At 44.4% G+C, this 19,481-nt stretch overlaps 1 protein-coding gene across 2 annotated transcripts in view; it reads right to left on the reverse strand.

The window, feature by feature from the left end:
* Window positions 1-19,481, reverse strand: part of SMAD9 (SMAD family member 9) — a 35,400-nt gene that overhangs the window by 5,304 nt on the left and 10,615 nt on the right. Inside the window, exons 2-6 of one of the 2 annotated variants that reach the window (XM_084505568.1) lie at window positions 15,875-16,483; window positions 9,904-10,161; window positions 6,970-7,080; window positions 4,935-5,156; window positions 147-403 (exon numbers count right to left, since the gene is read on the reverse strand). In XM_084505568.1, coding sequence (XP_084361694.1) covers window positions 147-403; window positions 4,935-5,156; window positions 6,970-7,080; window positions 9,904-10,161; window positions 15,875-16,286 — 1,260 coding nt within the window. In that variant the 5' untranslated portion in view covers window positions 16,287-16,483. Of the gene's footprint in view, window positions 1-146; window positions 404-4,934; window positions 5,157-6,942; window positions 7,081-9,903; window positions 10,162-15,874; window positions 16,484-19,481 lie in introns of both variants that reach the window. The other variant, XM_084505567.1, reaches the window with a different exon arrangement.

Genomic DNA, 19,481 nt, shown 5'->3' on the forward strand with positions numbered 1-19,481 from the left:
GGAATGCAATTTGCAGCTTGGGTGCATACTCCTATTTGGGAAGGATTTGATAGGGTCTAGTTTTACTAGCTAGCAAGCTAGTTTTCAGCTAGCAAGTGATGGGATTGTCCTTTTCAGAAAGGCAAGAGAAAACAAAAAAGCCTTACTTTAACAAAACTCATTCGAATTGTACACATCTTGGTCAGCTCATATACCACTTCAAAGCCATGGTTGACTGATTGGGCAAGCAGCTGGGCGAAGAGTTGGTTGTTGAAGATCTTAAGGCTGCAGCCGCTGGGGATCTTGCAGACAGTGGCTGGGTGGAAGCCATGCTGATAGTTACAATTGCGGCTCTGCACAAAAATACTGCTGTCACTGACACATTCAGCATAAACTTCCCCGCCGACATAGTAAAGATGAACACCTCGAGAAAGAAAACAAGACAGGTATTATTCCTCCATTGTTCACAACATGTTATATCAGTAATTTAGTTTGTTTCTGTGAATTTTTTAACTATTTCACTGGTGTGGACATACAAGCCCAGTATCATTCCAGGCACTCAGTGCCTACACCATGCCTTTTAAAAGACAGTGCACTTTGTGTATATCCATGTATCTGTGCATTCATCAGCACTAAGAGGAAATTGTCAAGAACAGTATTTCAAGGTATTGGTACAGGAAAAAAAAAATCTCAATGTGATATTTTGCTTTGTTTCTCTGTGAATATTGGCTTACTTCTTTAACCCAACAGCATGGAACTTTATGATACACACACGCACATGTGTATACACACACAAAATGTCAAACATATGTCAGCCATATACAAAGTATGGATCAGATCTGTCAGAGAACCGACAAGTCTGTTACGCATTACACATCCACATCTATTTGGTTTGAGCACAGGCACGCTGACCAAGACCCACTTTGTCGCACGCTATGTACTACTACTGGATCCTGTCTGACGCAGCTCAAACACAGCATGGTGTGCCCTTAAAAACAGCTTTTCTGTATTTTATCCACCACATCAGAACCACATATTTACATTTGCATGTCCCTGACTTACTCACCAGATCTTTCACGTTCAAAGCAACCTTTAGCAAGAAACTGACTCATTTCCAGGTGGACTTCCCAGTGCCTGAATGCCTTACGAACACTACCTCCCAAACTTTTACCATGCCTTTGGAAACGAACATGGAAGCATTTCTATCCATTCAAGAACTCCAGTCCCCCCAGACATCTGCTTGCATGAAAATAAATATAAAGTGGTGGGAGAACTGTTCTTAGCCCAATTTGGCAACCTTAAAGTTAGAGATTTGGTGTAAGCTAATTGTGTAGAAGCCTTCCTCAGCTGACAGGTGATGAGAGGCACAGCAACCTGTCGATTCACTCCATCCACCACGGAAAGTAGGTTCACAGCCAGCTCAGGCTGATGGAAGTCTGTGCTGGTGCTGAAAAGGCTCTCTCCCCATGTTCCTGCTGCTTCTTCCCACACCTGCTTTCATGCTGGCAGCAAGGCTTGGGGACTGGGCAGCCACCCAGGTCAGGGAACTGAACCCAATGAAAACTAACTTAAAAACAAACGAAAGGAAACAACAAAGATTTATTTGCAGTGAGATCTTCATCAGTGCCAGCATGACCATGGGGACCCAGGCTGCTTAAACGTGAGCATGAAACCACACCATGAAGGGGGCCAAGTCATCCTGTGAAAATGAGATGAACAGCCTGGAGCAGTGGAAAAACTCAGGCCTTTTTTTCACATAGAAAACACCACTAAAAAATAATAAAATCCTCCCAGGTATGGCATTCAAACTCTGACATATAAATGCACACATTCAGAGTCTAAGTGGATTGTCTGCAAAGCTAGTGATAACTATGCTTTTTACTAATTCAGTCATAATTTTCTTCATTCCGGTTGTCTTTCATACAAAAAGACTGGTTAAATGTTCCCAGCCTCTGTTCCTGATTCTGTGGTCATGACAGCAAGGGGCAGCGGCACATCCTGAAAACAAAAACAGCCTCTGAAGAGAAGTGGGAAAGGCTTGGGGAAAAGCAGGTTGAGTGGGAAAGGGATCTGGGAAAAATACGTTCTCCCATAGACTTCCAGAGTGACTCAGACAAGAACCCTAGTCTGTCTTCAAGCCATCACTTGACTTTTACTTCTGTTCACCCACGAGATCTCAAATTAGATGTGAGTGACAGGGAGGTGTGGCTCGCAGCACAAGCTCGTATTGCACTGGGAACACAGGCGAGACTACAGCTCCATCAGGCCAGTCACCAGCTCCAGCCCAGCTGCGCCAGGTATCACGGGGAGGTGCACTCTGCGGCTGCTATTACGTGACCTAAGGCTCCTTTCCCTCCCGTGGACGGGGGATGAAAGGGAAGGACATTAGATACTAAAACCACAAAGGCTCTAGCTGACCCTGATGGAGTCCGTGTAACTTCCTGAAATAAACAGTGAGAGAAAAGGGGAAGGAGAGAAGAACAAGAACATAAACATTCGCCACATCTCAGATCTTCAGGTGTGACTACTGATTTAGGGTGACTACACTTTTAGGTGCAAAGCTCTAAAGGCTGGATTTTCAGAATATATTGAGTACCCAACTTCCAAAAAAAAAAAAAAAGAAAAAAGAAAAAAGAAAAAAGAAAAAAGAAAAAAGAAAAAAGAAAAAAGAAAAAAGAAAAAAGAAAAAAGAAAAAAGAAAAAAGAAAAAAGAAAAAAGAAAGAAGAAAGAAGAAAAAAGAGAATGTTTCCAAAGGCATCACCCAAACTGCACACTGCAATAACAAAAACACAAAAGTAACTTCTGAAAGCTGAGGCTATAATTTTCTTTTTCCTTGTGGACTTTTTAAAAGCAATAAATACAGCAGCACTGAAATGTCAGTGTGCATTTCCATTCTTCTGGTATTCATTCGCCAGAGACAAGCACCCTGAAGGAAGGCATCCAGCTGAATGCACGTTTGGAGAAGCCCAAATCAAGGGCCCATATGTTTTAGCAGGATTTCATTGCTCTCTGCAGAAAGTGGAGGTTCAGCAGTCTCCAAGCATCCACATCTTTTTGCCACTCTGATCAGAAGTCCCCTTTTTGTCCTTGAAGTCTGACTGCTGAAACAGGTCCAATTGCTAGTAGATGTTGCATTGTGTTCTGGATTGTTTTTAGCTTTGATGTGGTATTTCCAGGAAACCGTTTCACGCTGATACACTAGATGACAATTCAATCGCATATCCTTATCCTACTGAGCTAATCTTGTTTACTCACTCTTTTTTTCTCCCCTGTTAACATGTGACAATTGTATCCATTTCAGTAGCTTTCATCTGTCCAGCGTGCCTTTGAACTACAGGCTTTTGGAGCTGCTCTGTGCTCTTCTGCAGGCCTGTACTGGTGCCACTTCTATTCCACTTGAACATGTTTTTTTTAAGATTTGCATAAACAGGGAAGAGCATTAAAATTAAGGATCTCAGATACACTAAGCTTCTCTCTGGGCAGCCTGCTCCCTTCCCTTGGGCAGATTCCTAGTGTACGACTTAAAAAGACTTTTAATCAATGAAGGCACATCTTCAGATTTGAAAGGATGAGGACCATTAGCATTTACCTCATATTCTTCCTGTTCTGTCTCTTCCTCTTTTGGGGCAGAAATTCACAGGATGTAACATCCTCAAATGACAGCTTTGACCGAGATCTTTTGTCGTTCTTCTTTCAGGGCCGGGCTCAGCTTTGATCTACACCCCTTTGACAGCTTATGCTGATAGAGAAGCTTTGCCTTGTCTTCTGAGTACATTGGAACTAGACGTGCAACTCCTTTCCACTGCTCACCTCACACCAAACTACTCCATGACACTTGTCCTAGACACATCACACTAGCTTCACACAGCACATTTGCAACACAGATCCTTCTTTTCCGTCTGGAGCAAAGTGCAAGAGCCAAGCACAATGTCTCCAGCACCAGCCTTCGGGTTCACTGGTGTTTGTTAAAACTATGTCACATTTGTCTCAGACCTTCCTCATACACCGTCATTCAACACTAGACTATCAAGAGCCAATTAAAATACTGCTCTAGGCCTGGGAAATGAGGTGAGGTTGACAAGATAATAGGAGTGGAACAATTAGAGTTAATTAGCCCAGTAGGGAATCCATTCCCAGGCAGCTACTGGTGAGAGGCTGGGCTGGCAAGATAATGAGTCTAGACTGGATATACCAGAGCAGGCAAAGCTTCATCTGCACAGAGAAGTGGCCAGCACAGGGCTTCTGACTCACCACAGCAAACAACAATAAATTCTGGGAGAATATCAGGCCCTACACAGCCCTAACGAGCTGGGATGGAGCATGTGGAGCCATGCGTATCCAGGTGAGGTTTCATCCTACATGCCACCAGTAACTTACAAGCTGGTGTGCCCAAGATGTGCACACACCAGAAGAAGAGCACACAAGACCTGCTGGAGGCAGAATCCATGACCTGGTTTTACTAGTAAGAAGCTGATGAGGAAGGGAATCAGATTGGACTGATTTTCTTAAGTTGCTACGGGGAAAAAGCTACAAAAGCAACTCTTGTAGAGTTCTTCAGCTAAATAGCTCAACTGCTAAGTGTTTCATCCATCTCCCTTTGTTATTTGGTGGTAGGAGAACCAGCCCTGAGGCACCAGCAATTATCCTTTTAGTGGCATTTCAATGGCAATATTCCCAGTTGCCAGAAGCTCTAATAAATAAAATGAAAATACATACTGCTAAATTAGAACATACAACTATAAACAACATTTTTCTCTTTGCTGGCCAAGTAAATAGCTTTTGTAAGGAGCTACTCTGCTGATTGTTATCCAGTCAGGAAAGAATCAGCTGCTTTTCTTCTATTTCAGAAGTAATCTCAGCTTTGTTTTTAAGACAAACACAGCTAAATTTGTTAATGCAATGTATAGCTCTTTCAAGCTCTGAATACTCCCAAGGAGAAGGGATTTTCTCTTACCTTTTCCTATGTGTCTCCGGGTGTTTTCTATAGTAGAATTGCGGTTTACGTTTGAGAGCAGTCCCAGGCAGAACCTGTTTTTGTTATTTGAGGGATCTGTAAATCCATCTATGAGGATACTTCGAGAGGAAGCTTGGAAAGTCTCCCCTACCCTGTTGTTGAGTTCATAGTACGCAACTGAGCACCAGTGTTGGGGTTCCTCATAGCAAACAGGCCGAAAATCTGTAGGAAACAAAATTAATCAGCCGCTCAGATCTCAGTAATACTTTTAAAACAATCATTCTCTGTCTCTTTTCCTCCCTCCTCCCCCTTCCATCCTCCCAGCTCTTCATCTAAACAGTCACTTATGTCAGGCTTTATCTCAACAGCAGCTTCTGTTTCTTCTTAATTTTATGATTGAAGCTCCAAATGTGCAAAGGGCTGGTATACCAGCTTAACTCTAAGCCTCTGAGGAGTCCCACTTGTTCTTAAAAGTGATAACTCCGATGCATTAAATTAAGCACATGCTGACATTCCTTGCTGAACTGGGACCCAACCTCTACACTGAAAATAGTAAGGGATACATCTGCTCTGCACACCAGCAGCAGCTAGGGATGACAGATGGGCTCAAAGCAAGTCAAAACTGAGCCAAGCCTTCAGTCTAGTACCAAACGCTGAAGTTCAGAAGTAATCAATCACTCCCCCCCAAATTTTTTGCATGCTTTGAGGCTTTCTGCTTCCATGTGGGACTGTAAGTGGAAATGTCATCAAGGTCATTTTTTTCGGATCTAAACCCTGCCCAGGTTTTCTAACTCAGAGACGAAGACTCAATACCGTAACAGAATCTCTGAGCCTCATTCGTCCTGCAGGAATTAGTGGGAAACTTTATCCTGCCTGCCTCCCACAGGCATGTGAGACCTCTTGCCCCCAGAGCACCTTTGTGCTCAACCTCTAATAAAATTCCAACTAAGATTCACTGTGGCAGTGATCAGAGATGGCAAATTACGGTAAGGAGATTAAAATCTCGACAATTTACTTTAAAATATTGGTGTCTGATAACTAGTAATTATCCAGCCGTTCTGTGTACTCATCTGTTATTAACACTACCATCCTCAGCTTGCTTCTCCTCTGGTTCTCTGATACATACGTGTTACTTCATGGTTGAGAAGCCTGGCATTACTTGTTTAATGTGCTTGTCTGTGCAGAGTTCAGTTCATATGCTGTAAAGGACATTTGTTTAGGACTGCAATACACTGGACTACAAGGACAATGGTGGTTTTTCTTTTACAGCAGGAGGAAGCCAGAGGAAAACACAGCAAAGGAACTCAATTCCCCCATGCTGCTCTGCAGCAGCGGCCTTCAAAGGGTGGAGGATCAGCATCACCTGCCTTAATAGTCTGGAGGTAGCAGAGACCACACTGGAGAGGTCATTAAGATGCTTTGAGAGGGGGGAGGAATATCCCAGTCCCTTCTACTCTAACCACCCATGCACTTCCCCACTACAGAATCTTTTATATAAGGACATAGAGTTTGGCCTTCTGTAAAAACCTTTTTGTACTTCACTAGAATATCTCCTTTTCCATTCTAGCCAGTCACTAACGTAACATTAACACAAAGATGGTAGTAAGAAAGTTCCCAAATGTACAACTTTAAAGTACATAAAAACCACAACTAAAGGTGATAAAGAAAGTTTTGATATTGATAATGCTCTTTTGTATTGTATTGCCTCTCCATCCTTGATTTGATATCTTTGTCTTTACAATGTAGATAACACCGTTTGCCTTCATTAACAACTTTCTGATTGTAGTAATCCATGGACGCAAGTAAGGTCTAAACTCTGTAACTCTGCACATAAGTCACTGAATTCTTAGATCATCCTATTCTGCTAGCTAATGGACATGTCTAGTACATAGCCTTACCCTCAGAACTGTCTGAAATCTATGATTACAGATCACTAAACCTTCTAGTTCAAATAATATTTTTTTTGCTTAACATTTTTCTTTGAAGAATAGTACAAATAGTTATTTACTTTCAGTTTCTCCATCGGCAGATTTACCTCCATTGGGCAAAGACAGTACTAGTTGGCTTTCAGATATTGCATCCATTGACCGCCCATTTAAGTTTCCTGGAGTTTCTCTTGCATGGTAAGGTGGGGGTGGAGTTTCCACTGTTAGAAAGAAGGAAAGAAAGAAAAGAAAGAAAAGAAAACGAAATCAATACCTTGGTCAATGCTCCCCAGCATTTCCTGGTGGATACTTACCACTTCTTCTGCACTGTTTAGCTAGAAAGGGTTCAAAACAAAGCACAGATCTGAACCTGACTGCAGTATCCAGATTAAGACCAATGCATGTTCAGGAAGAATGGCAAGGGAGGGCAATCGTGTTGGACTTGGTACACTTGAAAGAAGGAGGAACAGTCAGAACAGTGCCTCAGGCCCAGAGCACTGTCCTGCCAAGTCCTCTGGTAATGCAAGTGGTTACACTAAGAAAGCAAACCAGTTTGATCCTTCAGTTCCAGACTTCTCTCCTAAATGTAAAACCCTTGCAGAGGATGATTTAAGAGCAGAAGCTAACTGTAATTGCTCCTCTGGGAGAAAGCTTGCTTTCTTCACAGACTATAAAGAAGGCCTATGGAAAGCCTTCTAAAGTGAGAGTTGGAAAAACTACCTCCAGATTTGTCCTTTTCACCTCTGTCCTAGAAGGGAAGTACAGCCCTCTTCTGATTTGTTCAGTCTCCCATCAAAGAGCAATGGAAATGAAAGAAAAAAGTGGAGAAAAAGTACCAACTCACAACCTGCCCAGACCCTGGTTCGTTTCCTTTATGGCACAGTAAGCTGGAAAATGGAAAGCAGCTCTCCGTAGTGGGGATTCTGAAGAAAGACAGGAGGCTTTACAAAGTCAAAGAAAAAGTGACTTTGTTTTCATATTGGAAAACGCTGATGTTCACTATATAAACTCTGAAAGTATGAAGTAAACAGAAACTCAATGGGTCTATGGGCAAGTTACAGTGATACGTGAGCCTGCAGGGTTAAAGGTATCTTTAAGAGAAGTCCAGGGTTTAACCCAGGTCCAAGCTGAAATTTCCTCTTGTGTATGGGGTCTGTTGACTGGCCCTCAAAACACAGCAACTTCACCCAGAGTGGATAAATGCAGACTGTCTCATAGGATAACCACTGAAACTTCTAAATACACATTGCACGGGAATGTTATTAATTCTATTCAAGTAGTGCTCATGATTTAGGAATCTCATACGCTATACGATATTCCTAACATACAGAGGGCATACCATTCCCACAGAAAAAGCAGCAAACTAGGACAATAAAACAAAATCAAGAAACAGTGGAAGATAATACAAGTTACTGAAAGAAATAATGTGGTTATCCAGGTATTTTGATGTCTACACCTAAGATAGTCACTATGAACTTTCCTAAAGAAAAATGGGTACTTCCAGACATGGTGCATCTCAGCTACGTTAGACATGTACCCTAAGAGGAAATGAATCTTGTTCTAGGAGTGCCTATTTTTCTCTGTTGACTACAGAGAGCATATAAACAATTGCATCAGATGCAGAAATTTGCATTGTTGACATCTATATTTGGTGTCATCCATCCCACTCAAGGTTCTTGATCTAGTCCTAGTTTGCCTTACATAGTTCATCCCTGATCGTTACACAGGCAAATTATGTTTATCAGCATTCACTGTGCTGTGACATACTGAAGCTCAGGTTGAGCCACTTACATTTTTAAGTAGCTTTGCCAGGCCCCAAATTCAGTTAAATCACACGAGTCAGAGTCATTATGTACTTTGCAATGGTCCTGATTTACCTGTCAGAACCAGCTCCATTAAATCCAGCTCGGTTACAGAGAGGTGAAAGAAAAAGATGGGAGAAGACAAACAAGTCCTACTACTCTCTGAAGTGTTTGGATGTTGCTAAGTATGAGTTAATCTCAACTACAGATCTGGAGAAGAAATGAACAGAAATCCATTGAGTGTACCGGGAAGGGAATAATGTTGAAAGTGTCCGGCTTAAAAGGAAGTTAAAATACTACAAATACCTTGTGAAAATAAACATCTTTCCTGCACTTAAAATAAGAACAGATATATCATTAAGGACATGAATTTAAATGCTTTGTAGTTGACACTTTAAAACATTAATCTACAGGGTTCTGACCTGAATTCATCCTTGTGAAAAAGCCGAGATCGCTGAAACTATTTCAGAGTTACAACAAAGTGCAGAAGTGAATTTCCACCATGCTTTGATATTAAAGCTAGCTCTCAGCTGTGTTGCATGACACCTTCTTCATATATTTAACAGTAAAAGAATAGTTAATTTTTTGGTAATTAGAGCAATACTAAGTAAGGAGTTCACAACACAAACAATCTGAGTGTCTTGACCCTGCTGAATTTGGAACTGTGGAAATGTGAAACACATTTCAAAGTCATGGGTATTTGCCTGGTAGCTTCACCAAGTGTTGGATTAGATTATTAAACATCTTAACTTCCTGAAGTTTGCAGTCAGTGGGATCATCATATATTAAAAATAATTGCTGTGTGTTGATTTCCCCATTTTATTCTGTCTCTCTTGGTGTTTGTAAAGATCCCTATCCTGACCACTTCCATTAAAGTTGCCTGATACAGGTGTTGCAAATGCTCTTTTCCACAGGTTGTCCCAGAAGCTTGGATGGGCAGCTCTGGGCAGAAGATGGCCGGGCACACCTGCTCCTCTTTTGAACTCCCTTACAGTAAACATGGAAGTTCATTCAGGCACTTCCGGGAGTGGAATGACTACAGCTCTCAGTTCCTTGAGCCTCCATTAGAAGGAGGGAGACAATACTAAGAGGCAGTCCCAAGAAATCCCATTCCAAATCCATCCTGTCCAACATTTCAATCTGTAGCTACAGTCTGGAGGGAGCACATAGAATTGCCTCCTGATCCCAGGCCCTGGCAAAAGCCTCAACAGCCTCTGTTGGGATGTCTGAGCTCGTTCTTACCTGTGAGCTGATAGGGACTCCCTGGTCCAGAAGAGCTTCCTGGTGAGTTGGGGTAGCTGATGCTGTTGGGCGACTGGGAGAACATGTGGCTGGGTGACGATGGAAAAGGGGTGCACGGGGGATGCTGGAAAGAATCGGGATAGGTGGCATTGTGTGGCATCAGAGGCTCGCTGTGCAGAGAAGTATTTCGAAACTTGGCAAGGAGGCTGAGGTGAGGGTTAAACTCGCTGTGTCTTGGAACGAGTACAGGAGGTAGGACTGAAAATAAAAACAAGAATGGAGAAAAATCGATTTAAACTGCACTCCTGAGAGTATCTCTCTTTGTAAGTCAAAAAGAGCCATATTCCATGCTACCAAATATTGCTGTCTATATACAAGTCATTGAACGGCAACAAACCTGTCCAAAAACAAGAATCAAAACATGATTTGGGACCCTTTTTCCCAGATTTGCAGCCAGCTTCTGCATTTCCACGTAAAGAATATGGACTCATTCCTGACTTAAGCAAGGTACCATAAAATTCACATGTACAGTATGGGCACACAGCCCTCTTACAGAAATGCAACAGACACATTTCTCCGTCTCGAAATTACTTTTCCTTCCTGAAAGGATGACAGTAACAGGGGTTTGCTTAATATTATAATCAGATTTTGCCAAAATCAGAGACAAGTTTAATATCAATTAATAGCAGTCTGCAATACACAGCATTATTTTACCACCAGATTGGCAAAAAAAAAAAGCACAGACCAGAAGCTGGAGACTAGATTTAAAAGGTTTTCAGGTACCTGAAAATGCTGCCAGCCAGACAGTGGGATCTTTAAAATGAAATGTAAATGGCAATTGAAATATCGCAGTAATATTAATCTATCTCTTGCAATATAGTTAGAAAAGATCTAGCATGAGGAGACAAATGTCAATGATTGATAATTGGGACGTGAAAAATGCAGGTCAGAAAACTGAAAGCCAAATTCATCTGTGTAAAATAGAAAAATAATAGAAATTATGCTTCTAATAGAAGAAAGCATCTCTCCTCACTGAATCTTTTCACTTGGATCTTACACTGTGCTGTAATATTGCTGCACTGTGAAAGCCAAAGTTCACCTGAATGATTTCGGATTTTGGATTCTGACAGATCAGAAGCAAGAGCAGAACTGGAGCCAAAACACTTTTGGAAACCCTACTAGGTGACCTACCTACAAGATGTAGCCCTGAGGCTGGAACACAAGGAAGCTTGCTAAATATTTCTGCACATGGGAGTTCAGCTTTGGGCTTTAACTGGGTCCCTCTGTAGTCCTTGCAGGAGGGGGTAATAGCACCTATAACGTACCACAACACTTCTCTTTTAGTCACTAGCTCATTCAGCACCTAATTGCCTTTGTTAAGGCCTTAAACACAGGCAGGGGAAATGAATCTCCAAGGTCTAAAAGCAAGAACAGAAGATAGGGAGGCAATTTGGGTTATTGTGACAAGGATGAATTGTCCCAACAACGGGAACAATCCTGCAGGCTTGTATTGATTGACCTGGTGTCGAGTTCCTCTGGCCTAAAACCCAGCCTCACATAATCTTTCAGTCCATCCTTACCAGCTTACGGAAACAAATAGCAACGGGCACCCTTGGCTGTAAATGCTGACACAAATATATTGTCTGAACGTGTTTAAACATATTGTTTGGGCCCAAGAGCTCCGTCTAGGTAAGGCCAATTCTTTTTAGGTAGGTTAGCTAGCACCTTTAATTACAGCGAACTCTCATTTATCCAGTGTAATGAAAGAGAGGAGTAATTGCTACAAAGCAACCAGAGAGATAATGCAAAACATGTGCATGAGAAGAGGCTGCAGGAACACCCTCCTTGGGAGATGAGCACCCACTGCTTGCAGGGAGAGCTGGGGCTGTTCGGCAGGAGGAGCCGTGCCTGGTCCCAGCAGCAGCTCAGGTCCCTGCTCGGGCTGGGCCAGGGTTAAGCCACGCTCCTGCACAGCCACTGGCATGTGCCATCAGAAAATTTGACAGTCACCTGTGGAAGTACTGAGCACTAAAAACTTACTAAAAAAACCCTGGAGTGATGGCAGGGGTTCACTGTAGAAGTTAACTTCTTACCCGCCGGAACTGCGGGGATGCCTCCGCACCCAGCAGAGGTGCTCAGCAGTGCTGGCACCTCCACGCGGGCACCACTGCTGGGGAAGCTGCTTTCCTCAGCCCTGTGGGAACTCGGAGCAGCAACTTTTCTAAATGAGGGCTGAGAATGGAGATGTGTGAACAGCACTTGCCAGGGAAAGCCATTGACTCGCCCTGAGTGAGTCAGCAAGAGGAATTTTCAGGCCTTGAACTCATTCCCAGCTCTGACCAGGGCACTCTTCATTTCTGCTCCTCCGCTGTACAGTTTTTGCCACCTCACTCAATCTTTCCACTGACTGCTCTGTGGCTGCCTAGAGGGCTGAAGCCTCTGTGGTGGTGAGGAATTCAGAGATTTTTTTTTGTTTGTTTGTGGCTTTAAAAAAAAATCCCCTGAGGGCCTTGTTCTCCTTGTTCCTTTGGTAACGGAGGTCGCCCTCCAAGGCTCAGCCATTCTGAAGGAATTGTGACCAAAGGCATGAGACTGAGTGACTGAGTGCATCAGGGTCAGTCTGTCCTGCATTTTACCTGCAAATTACCTGCATTTTGCCACTCAGTGGGGTCTTTTTCTTCTACCTGCTATTCAGAGCCAGTATCCTTCCTTCTGTGTATCCCTAAGTGTTCATAGACCATAGAATCACCTTAGAATGGTTTGGGTTGGAAGAGATCTTAAAGACCACCCAGTCCCACCCCCCTGCCATGGGCAGGGACACCTCCCACCAGACCAGGCTGCCCAAAGCCCCATCCAGCCTGGCCTTGAGCACCTCCAGGGATGGGGCATCCACAGCTTCTCTGGGCAGAGAATCTTTTGACAACCTTTGTTCAACTGAAGGCAAACACAGGCATGTCCCAAGTCCTGCCACCACTGCCTCTCCTGCTCTAGGCTCTCTCCTGTTCTCCTCAGCTGCAACAATTCTTGCTAGAAATCTGGCTGGGACTGTGGTTATTGAGCCTGTGACCTCAGGTGCTAGCAAGCAAACTGTCTGCCTCACTATTTAATTCCAGGTACAACATCTGTGCTACTACTTCTGGCACACCACCCCACCTTTGAAGAGTCCAGTACCATCCTCTGGTGAGACCCACATGTTCCACCTGTTCACAATGCCCAGGACCATTCACAAACGTCAAACACATGGCCAACAGTAAGACCATCAGGTGGTCTTCTAACTGGGAAGATACCACACTGCAGTCCTACAGGGGGCTGACGAAAGCAATCAGTTGGTCTAAGTTCACTTCGGCTCCTGCTATCTACAGCCACAGTGCACATCAATGATCTCATATAAAAATAAGGTGAATGTTTAGATGGCTTTGTATTTTTCCAGAAATGCAGCTTCTACTGAAAATGAAACATCCAGACTTACAACAAGCCCTTCAAGACGGAATCTAACCAAAGGAGTCTAACCATCATGTCTACCTCCTTTAGGCTAGGTGGCCTAAACCCTACCTGCACTGTGATGTTGCACAAATGGAGGAAATCTTTTTTTGTTTCTTTCCTAAACGGCACCTGTGGTCAGCAGACCTGCAAGGAGGAGATCCACTTGAGAACACCTGCAGCAGCAACGAAAGCCACACAGCCTGTGCAGCACTGGTCAGCACAGACCGTGACATGGCTGGGCAGCCTGAGGACCAACACTCGCTGCTGTAGGGATTTGCCAGGCCTTCTGAGAAGGGACAAGGCCCTCCCACCTTGGACATGACTCACTCATTCTGGATAAAAGGTAATGGAGCTGGCCACAGAGGGGCTGCTGACTCGGCAAGACAGACTCAGTGATGAAAGTAAGCACCAAAAGGACAGACACTGGTATGGAAGTAATATGGAAGAGCCTAGATGTGGAAGATTTCCTGTAGGAAAAAAAAAATAGGACTGTTGTTTGAGCAGACTGGCACCTAGATCAATCGCTCCCAGCCTTTTTTGTGGTGATCTCAATGCTTCAACTTCCCCACCAAGCTCATTTCTTTTCTTCCCTCACCCCCCATTTGCAGCACTGCTTTCCAACCGGCCCAGAGCTGTGTTACTGCCACTGGCAGTGCTGTAAGCTGTTTCTTTTTCCCTTCCAAAACAAGGTGGTCACATCAAAGGTGCCCAAAAGTGTTTGTGTGGGTCCATGCCAGCCAGCACAGGTCACGGCTGTGCTGGGGAGCATGCTGGCATTTCAGCAATACTACGGCCATGTTCCACGTACTAGTGCAGACACAGCCAGTCTGTTTCACTGGCTTAATGGTAGGGACATATTCACAGCTGAAACCTTCTGTGTATCAGCCTTGAAAGCCATTTAGCAGCTGCTGGGTCATCCCAGCACTGTTTCTTGTCGGTGAGCACTGACCAGATCAGAAGATGGGGGTTTAAAACAGCCTGATGCAGAGCTGTCAGCCACGGCGCTGAGGAGACTCCATTAGCTACGCTGGAGTTACACCAGAAGAAATGAAAAGGCACTGGTGACTGCAGCTTTCAAGGAGAAAGATACACAGCATGGGATATTTTATGAGCATCTTTTCTTAGTTTCTCGAAGAGTTTACGTTAGCGAGGCAGAAGATCAGCTCTTTCCACTGAAAACTGTTGACAACGTGCACCACTCCCCGCAGCTGTAAAATTTTAGTCATGACAATGTTTACAGCAGCTCAGATACAACTTCAAAATGACAGCTCTGCTGCAGTGGGTGGACTATCAGGAAGGGGAACAGCCCCTGTTTAACAAATGTTAACAAATGTCTCTCCCTTATTTCATCTGTGTGAAAAGAAACATCCCACAGTTCACTTATCTGATCCTAACGTCACCTCAGAGTAAAGTTCATGCCAGACAAAGAGTAATCACAGAATAATAAGTATACACTTACCAACCGTATCCATTAGTAAATTGAATTACTGCGATTTTTTGGCAGCGAGGGAGAGCTAGGTTAGACATTAGAAATCATTTTGAACTGCAAGGAGAGCAAAGCAATAGATTCTTTTGCCTGGGGAGGTTGTGGAGCCTCTATCGCATGGGATTTTCAGAGCTAATTAGTAAAACATCTGTCAGGAATGTAGCTGGCAATTAGCTTGTCTTGGGAGTGGGGGGAGAGGGGAACAGGTTGACCGCTCGAGATCTCTACCCTGCTTTCTAAGATCCATACACAAGTCAACAGTGAACACTGCAATTTTATAACAGCTGTCTCATTGACACAAAGCCCAACTAAATGACACTTCAGTCAGGTCAGAAGTTTTCAACGCTGACCAAGTCCAGTCTACACAGGATCATCGGTGGAAAAAAAAAAAAAAAAAGAAAGAAAGTTTTATGAGAACTTGGGGGATTTATTCCACATAAACTACCCACAGAGGCCATTAAATCCCACTGAAGGCGTACCATCAGGCATTTTAAGAGGAGTCAACTGCACTGGTTTCACAACCATGGCAAAACAAGCCATCTTACTGAAACTCTACTCTTTACAGAGAGAGCTATACCTTTTTCCTTTGGATCAATGAGACGATTTTTGGTTTTCAGACAATGAGGCATAAACCCAGCCAAGGTGGTAAGACCAGGCTGGTGCCCAGCCTTCATGCACATGGGCATAGCAGTGACCTTGGTCGACAGGGAGAGGGCTAGAGGATGACCAGCACCCACATCCACGAGAGGAACCTTGCTTTCAGCACCCTGGACAAGATCCTTCAGGGGTCCAAGGACACGTGGACCCCTGCCAGGAGCTCCTCACCACACATGGCCACGACTGCAATGCCCCTGGGCAGGGAAAGAGCCAGGGTCCTTCACCATCAAACAGAGCCTGCCTCTTCAGATCCCAAAGGAGGACTCGTTTGGATGCACCGGGTACAGACCTGCCAGCACAAGAGCTAATGGAGAGATGTGAATCATTTGGAGGTGAAATAATTACCTGGGGTTTCCACCCGCCGGTAATGGTAGGGGTTAATGCACACTTCTTTCTGTTTGGAGCCAAATGGGAACTCGCAACATTCCAGTGGTTTCAATTCATGGTGAGACTGTAAATCAGGCCAGCGCCACACTCTGCAGTATATGACGTGGGGCAGCCCCTTGCGGTGAGACACCTGCAGCCGCCCATCCAAGGAACGTGGGATCGTGACACATTTACTGGGCTGACCCGGGCAGCTTAGAGCCCTTTCCAGTTCTTCCATGGCACCCTTTTTCTTCTTTAACTTCTTCACCAAGGAATCAACAGCTTTTTCTGCCCACTTTTCCTCTTCATCTCCTTGTTTCCAGCCCAGCAGCCTTTTCACTGCGGGGCTGGTGAAGGAGAACAAGGAGCTGATAGGGGTGCTGGAGTGCATAAGAAGCAGAGATCACACACCAGTGTCAACGGAAGCACGAATCACTCTCCCGCCTTGCAAGGCTTGCAGAGTTTTTACAGTACTGAGATGGAAGCTTCCTTCCAAGAGAGGATTTTGTAGTCTCAGGTGCTGGTCACGAGTAGTCCAACAGGGTGGGTCTCAGAACTTCCCAAACATCAAGAAACTGCTGATGAAGCCTGGAATAACAACACAGTACAGAGTTAAGCTTCACACACTCCTTTCATTGTTCCTTCAGCAGCATATTTTGAAAGACAAATGATTCAAAATGTGCATTTAATTTTCAATCATTTTCTGCTTTTTTGTTTGTTTGTTTTGCTTTTGTTTGGTGGTGTTTATTTTGGGTCCAAGTCTCTCCTCCCCACTATCCTCCACACTCATTTTACAGCTGGACCTCAGAAAGTGTCCAGTCACTTTCACTTGTAGTCAGAGTTGAATGCAATAGGCAAATTGTTGCAGATTGGGGGTGTATTTATTGTGAAAGAAAATGTAGTGGTTTTTTTTCTATGCTGGTAGCTGTAGGTTCAGCTCATGCATCTTCTACAAAATTAAATCTGTAATAGCAAATTGTATGGGAGCAACGAGTAGGGTATTTTTCTGTATTCAGCTCCTTCTCTGCCCCTCCAATCTCACTCTGCTTGTCAAGAGCTGTACAATATTAACTGTGAAATTCTTTTAAAATTCAACTACTCCCAGATTTCATTTAGTGCCTTGAAAGATCTATCACTATTCTCTAAGCTTATTTACATTGTCTCACTTTGCAAGAGAAAACCTTGTTTGCCCAGCCAGTCTGTTTGGCTGTCTCCAATAATTCAAAGTTTTTTGGATGAAAATCACAGGCTTTTGGACACAGACTGTACTGGATGGATCCTGGGTTGTTTCTGCTAGGAGCTGCTACTCTGACAAAGTCCAACAGAAAGAGTTTAGTTCTTGAGGGCTTTTCTTTGTTTTTATTTTACTTTTTTTTTTTTTCTTTTCTTAATGTAGCTGGAGCCAGTCTAATTTTAGCTGAAAATGACATATTTCCACTGACTGGAACTCTGAGGAAAAACGTCCTTGTATGTCAAGCTATTTACTGCTTTAAATATAGTCCACGGACCCCCTGTGCATACCAAGTCCAAAGGACTGCACAAAGCACTTAAAACGGGAGATGGAGGCAGCTGGTGAGTGGATGCCTCCGGAGCAGCAGCTTCATGACCACCCTGTGGGAAGAGCAGGTCCTTCTCACCCCCATGCAGCCACCGAGGAGACAGAGAGATGCTGCCTGGTGGTGGCAGCAGCAGGGCTTCCCAAACCGTGTTATTCTGCAGTATTCCTAAATTCACAGCTGTTAGAATGAGTTCAAAGGGCGCTTGGGGACACCGGTCAGGAAGCCAGTCCCAAAGCCTGGTCCCTGAGCAGGGTCTGACACCTCCAGCACCACCCAACCCTGCAGCACGCTCTGGAGGTCAAGGAGCACGTGGACAACGCTCTCAGCCACGTGGTTTAATTTTGGGGTGGTCCTGCGTGGAGCCAGGAGTAGGACTCAATGGATCTTGTGGGTCCCAAAGATGAAGGAGCCTCCCTGGCATGTCACAAGCTCCAGCAGTGGCTGCTGCTCCACCAGGAGGTCCATACTCCAAGCACCAGGGGACAGGAGGTAGCGTGAAAATAGGGACAGAATGACTACAGAACTGGAAGGGAGAGGAAACCCACCTTGCTTCACATGCCCCACAGAATTAGGGTCAGGGTTATACAATTTCTTTATCTTTATACTATGTATATATCTGATTGTCATTAGACATTGAGAGAGGCTCTTGCCAGAGTACAGCAATAAGAACTGCTCAAACTTAAACTTGGCCCAGCAAGTTTAAGCAAAGAGAAACTTCAGATCCTATACTTCTCTCTCCCTCTGTATTTGCAAAAATCCTACAACCTGGAGCGTTTAACTGGATCATTGCAATTACCACTGAATCAGAGCCGAAGTTTATTCCAGACACTTAGAAGGAACAAGTGAGAAAGAAATGAACTCAGAATGATTTATCCCAGGAAAAAACCCTCGAGCTGTTTGTAAAACATACTGCGGATGAACTTTGGGGCCGGCAGGCCTCGTGGGATCGGGCTCAGCCTGCAGGGCTCCAGCTCCTCCCAGGTGCCTGTCCCTTGCTGCCCATCGGAGCCTGCGGAGAGCCCGCCGGTGGCTGCCAAAGGCTGGGATGGCTGCGGGTCAGCCCTGAGAGCAGCAAGAGGAAGAAAGGAGAAGCTGGGATGAAAGCCTGAGATACCAGCAGTGGTGCAGGAGGATCTGCTGGAGGGGAAAAGGGCCGGCTCTTCTTATCTGCGGGGGTCTCCCGGGCGTTAGCGTGTGTCAACAGCTGCCCCGATAAAGTTAAGGCGACGCTGCAATCATCAGAGAGGAAAACATACGTGTTCACGTCGAAGTATTGTCCCAAGCTTTTCTTTTCCATTTTGACCGGGGTTTTAAATAAACACATTAATCTCGTTCGGTCAAATTAAATAACTCAACAGTGACATCAGTATGAGTCTGAGCACTATTGTTGCTAGTGGGAGAGTCGCCAAGGGTATGTGTATAAAAGCAAAAGCAGCGCTTTGCAGCCCATGTGATGCAGTCTCAGATAAGTACATTGCACAATTTCCTATCGTTCTCCCCCCAGTTTCTCCTAAAATCTTTTTTGCCCCAAATCCGACTGACTTACAAAATACAAGTGGCATTAAACACATTAAACAGCTTTCAAAAAATAGAATTATCAGAGCATCCGAGTTTAATGCTATTAAATTACATAATGCTGCATATTATTCAGCATATTTAGCAGCATAAGCCCTGTGTTGCCAGGCTTAGATACCCCATTATGAAATACCTAGGCAGCCACTCCACTCCAGGGCTGTAAAGATAGAGATGTTAATTCACAATTTCATTTTAATGATCTCTTAGGACAGCAGTTGTTTAAACTGCACGCCTTTTCCACCAGGCAACTTGCCCACCCAACTGGAAACTTCCGATGCCGGAAGGTTTTAGAGCTGTGTTGGACACATTTGCCGTGCTGACGACCCGTCTTGCTTCTTGATGCTCACCGCTAGAGAACACAGAGGGGTAGGGAAGTGTTGCGGTTGTGATCCACATCCCCACCACACGTATCACACCCTGGCCATACCGTGATGGGAGTCCTGGTCTGGTTG

Source organism: Aythya ferina (assembly GCF_964211825.1).
Source record: "Aythya ferina genome assembly, chromosome: 1".
In the NCBI taxonomy this organism is placed as follows: Eukaryota; Metazoa; Chordata; class Aves; order Anseriformes; family Anatidae; genus Aythya; species Aythya ferina.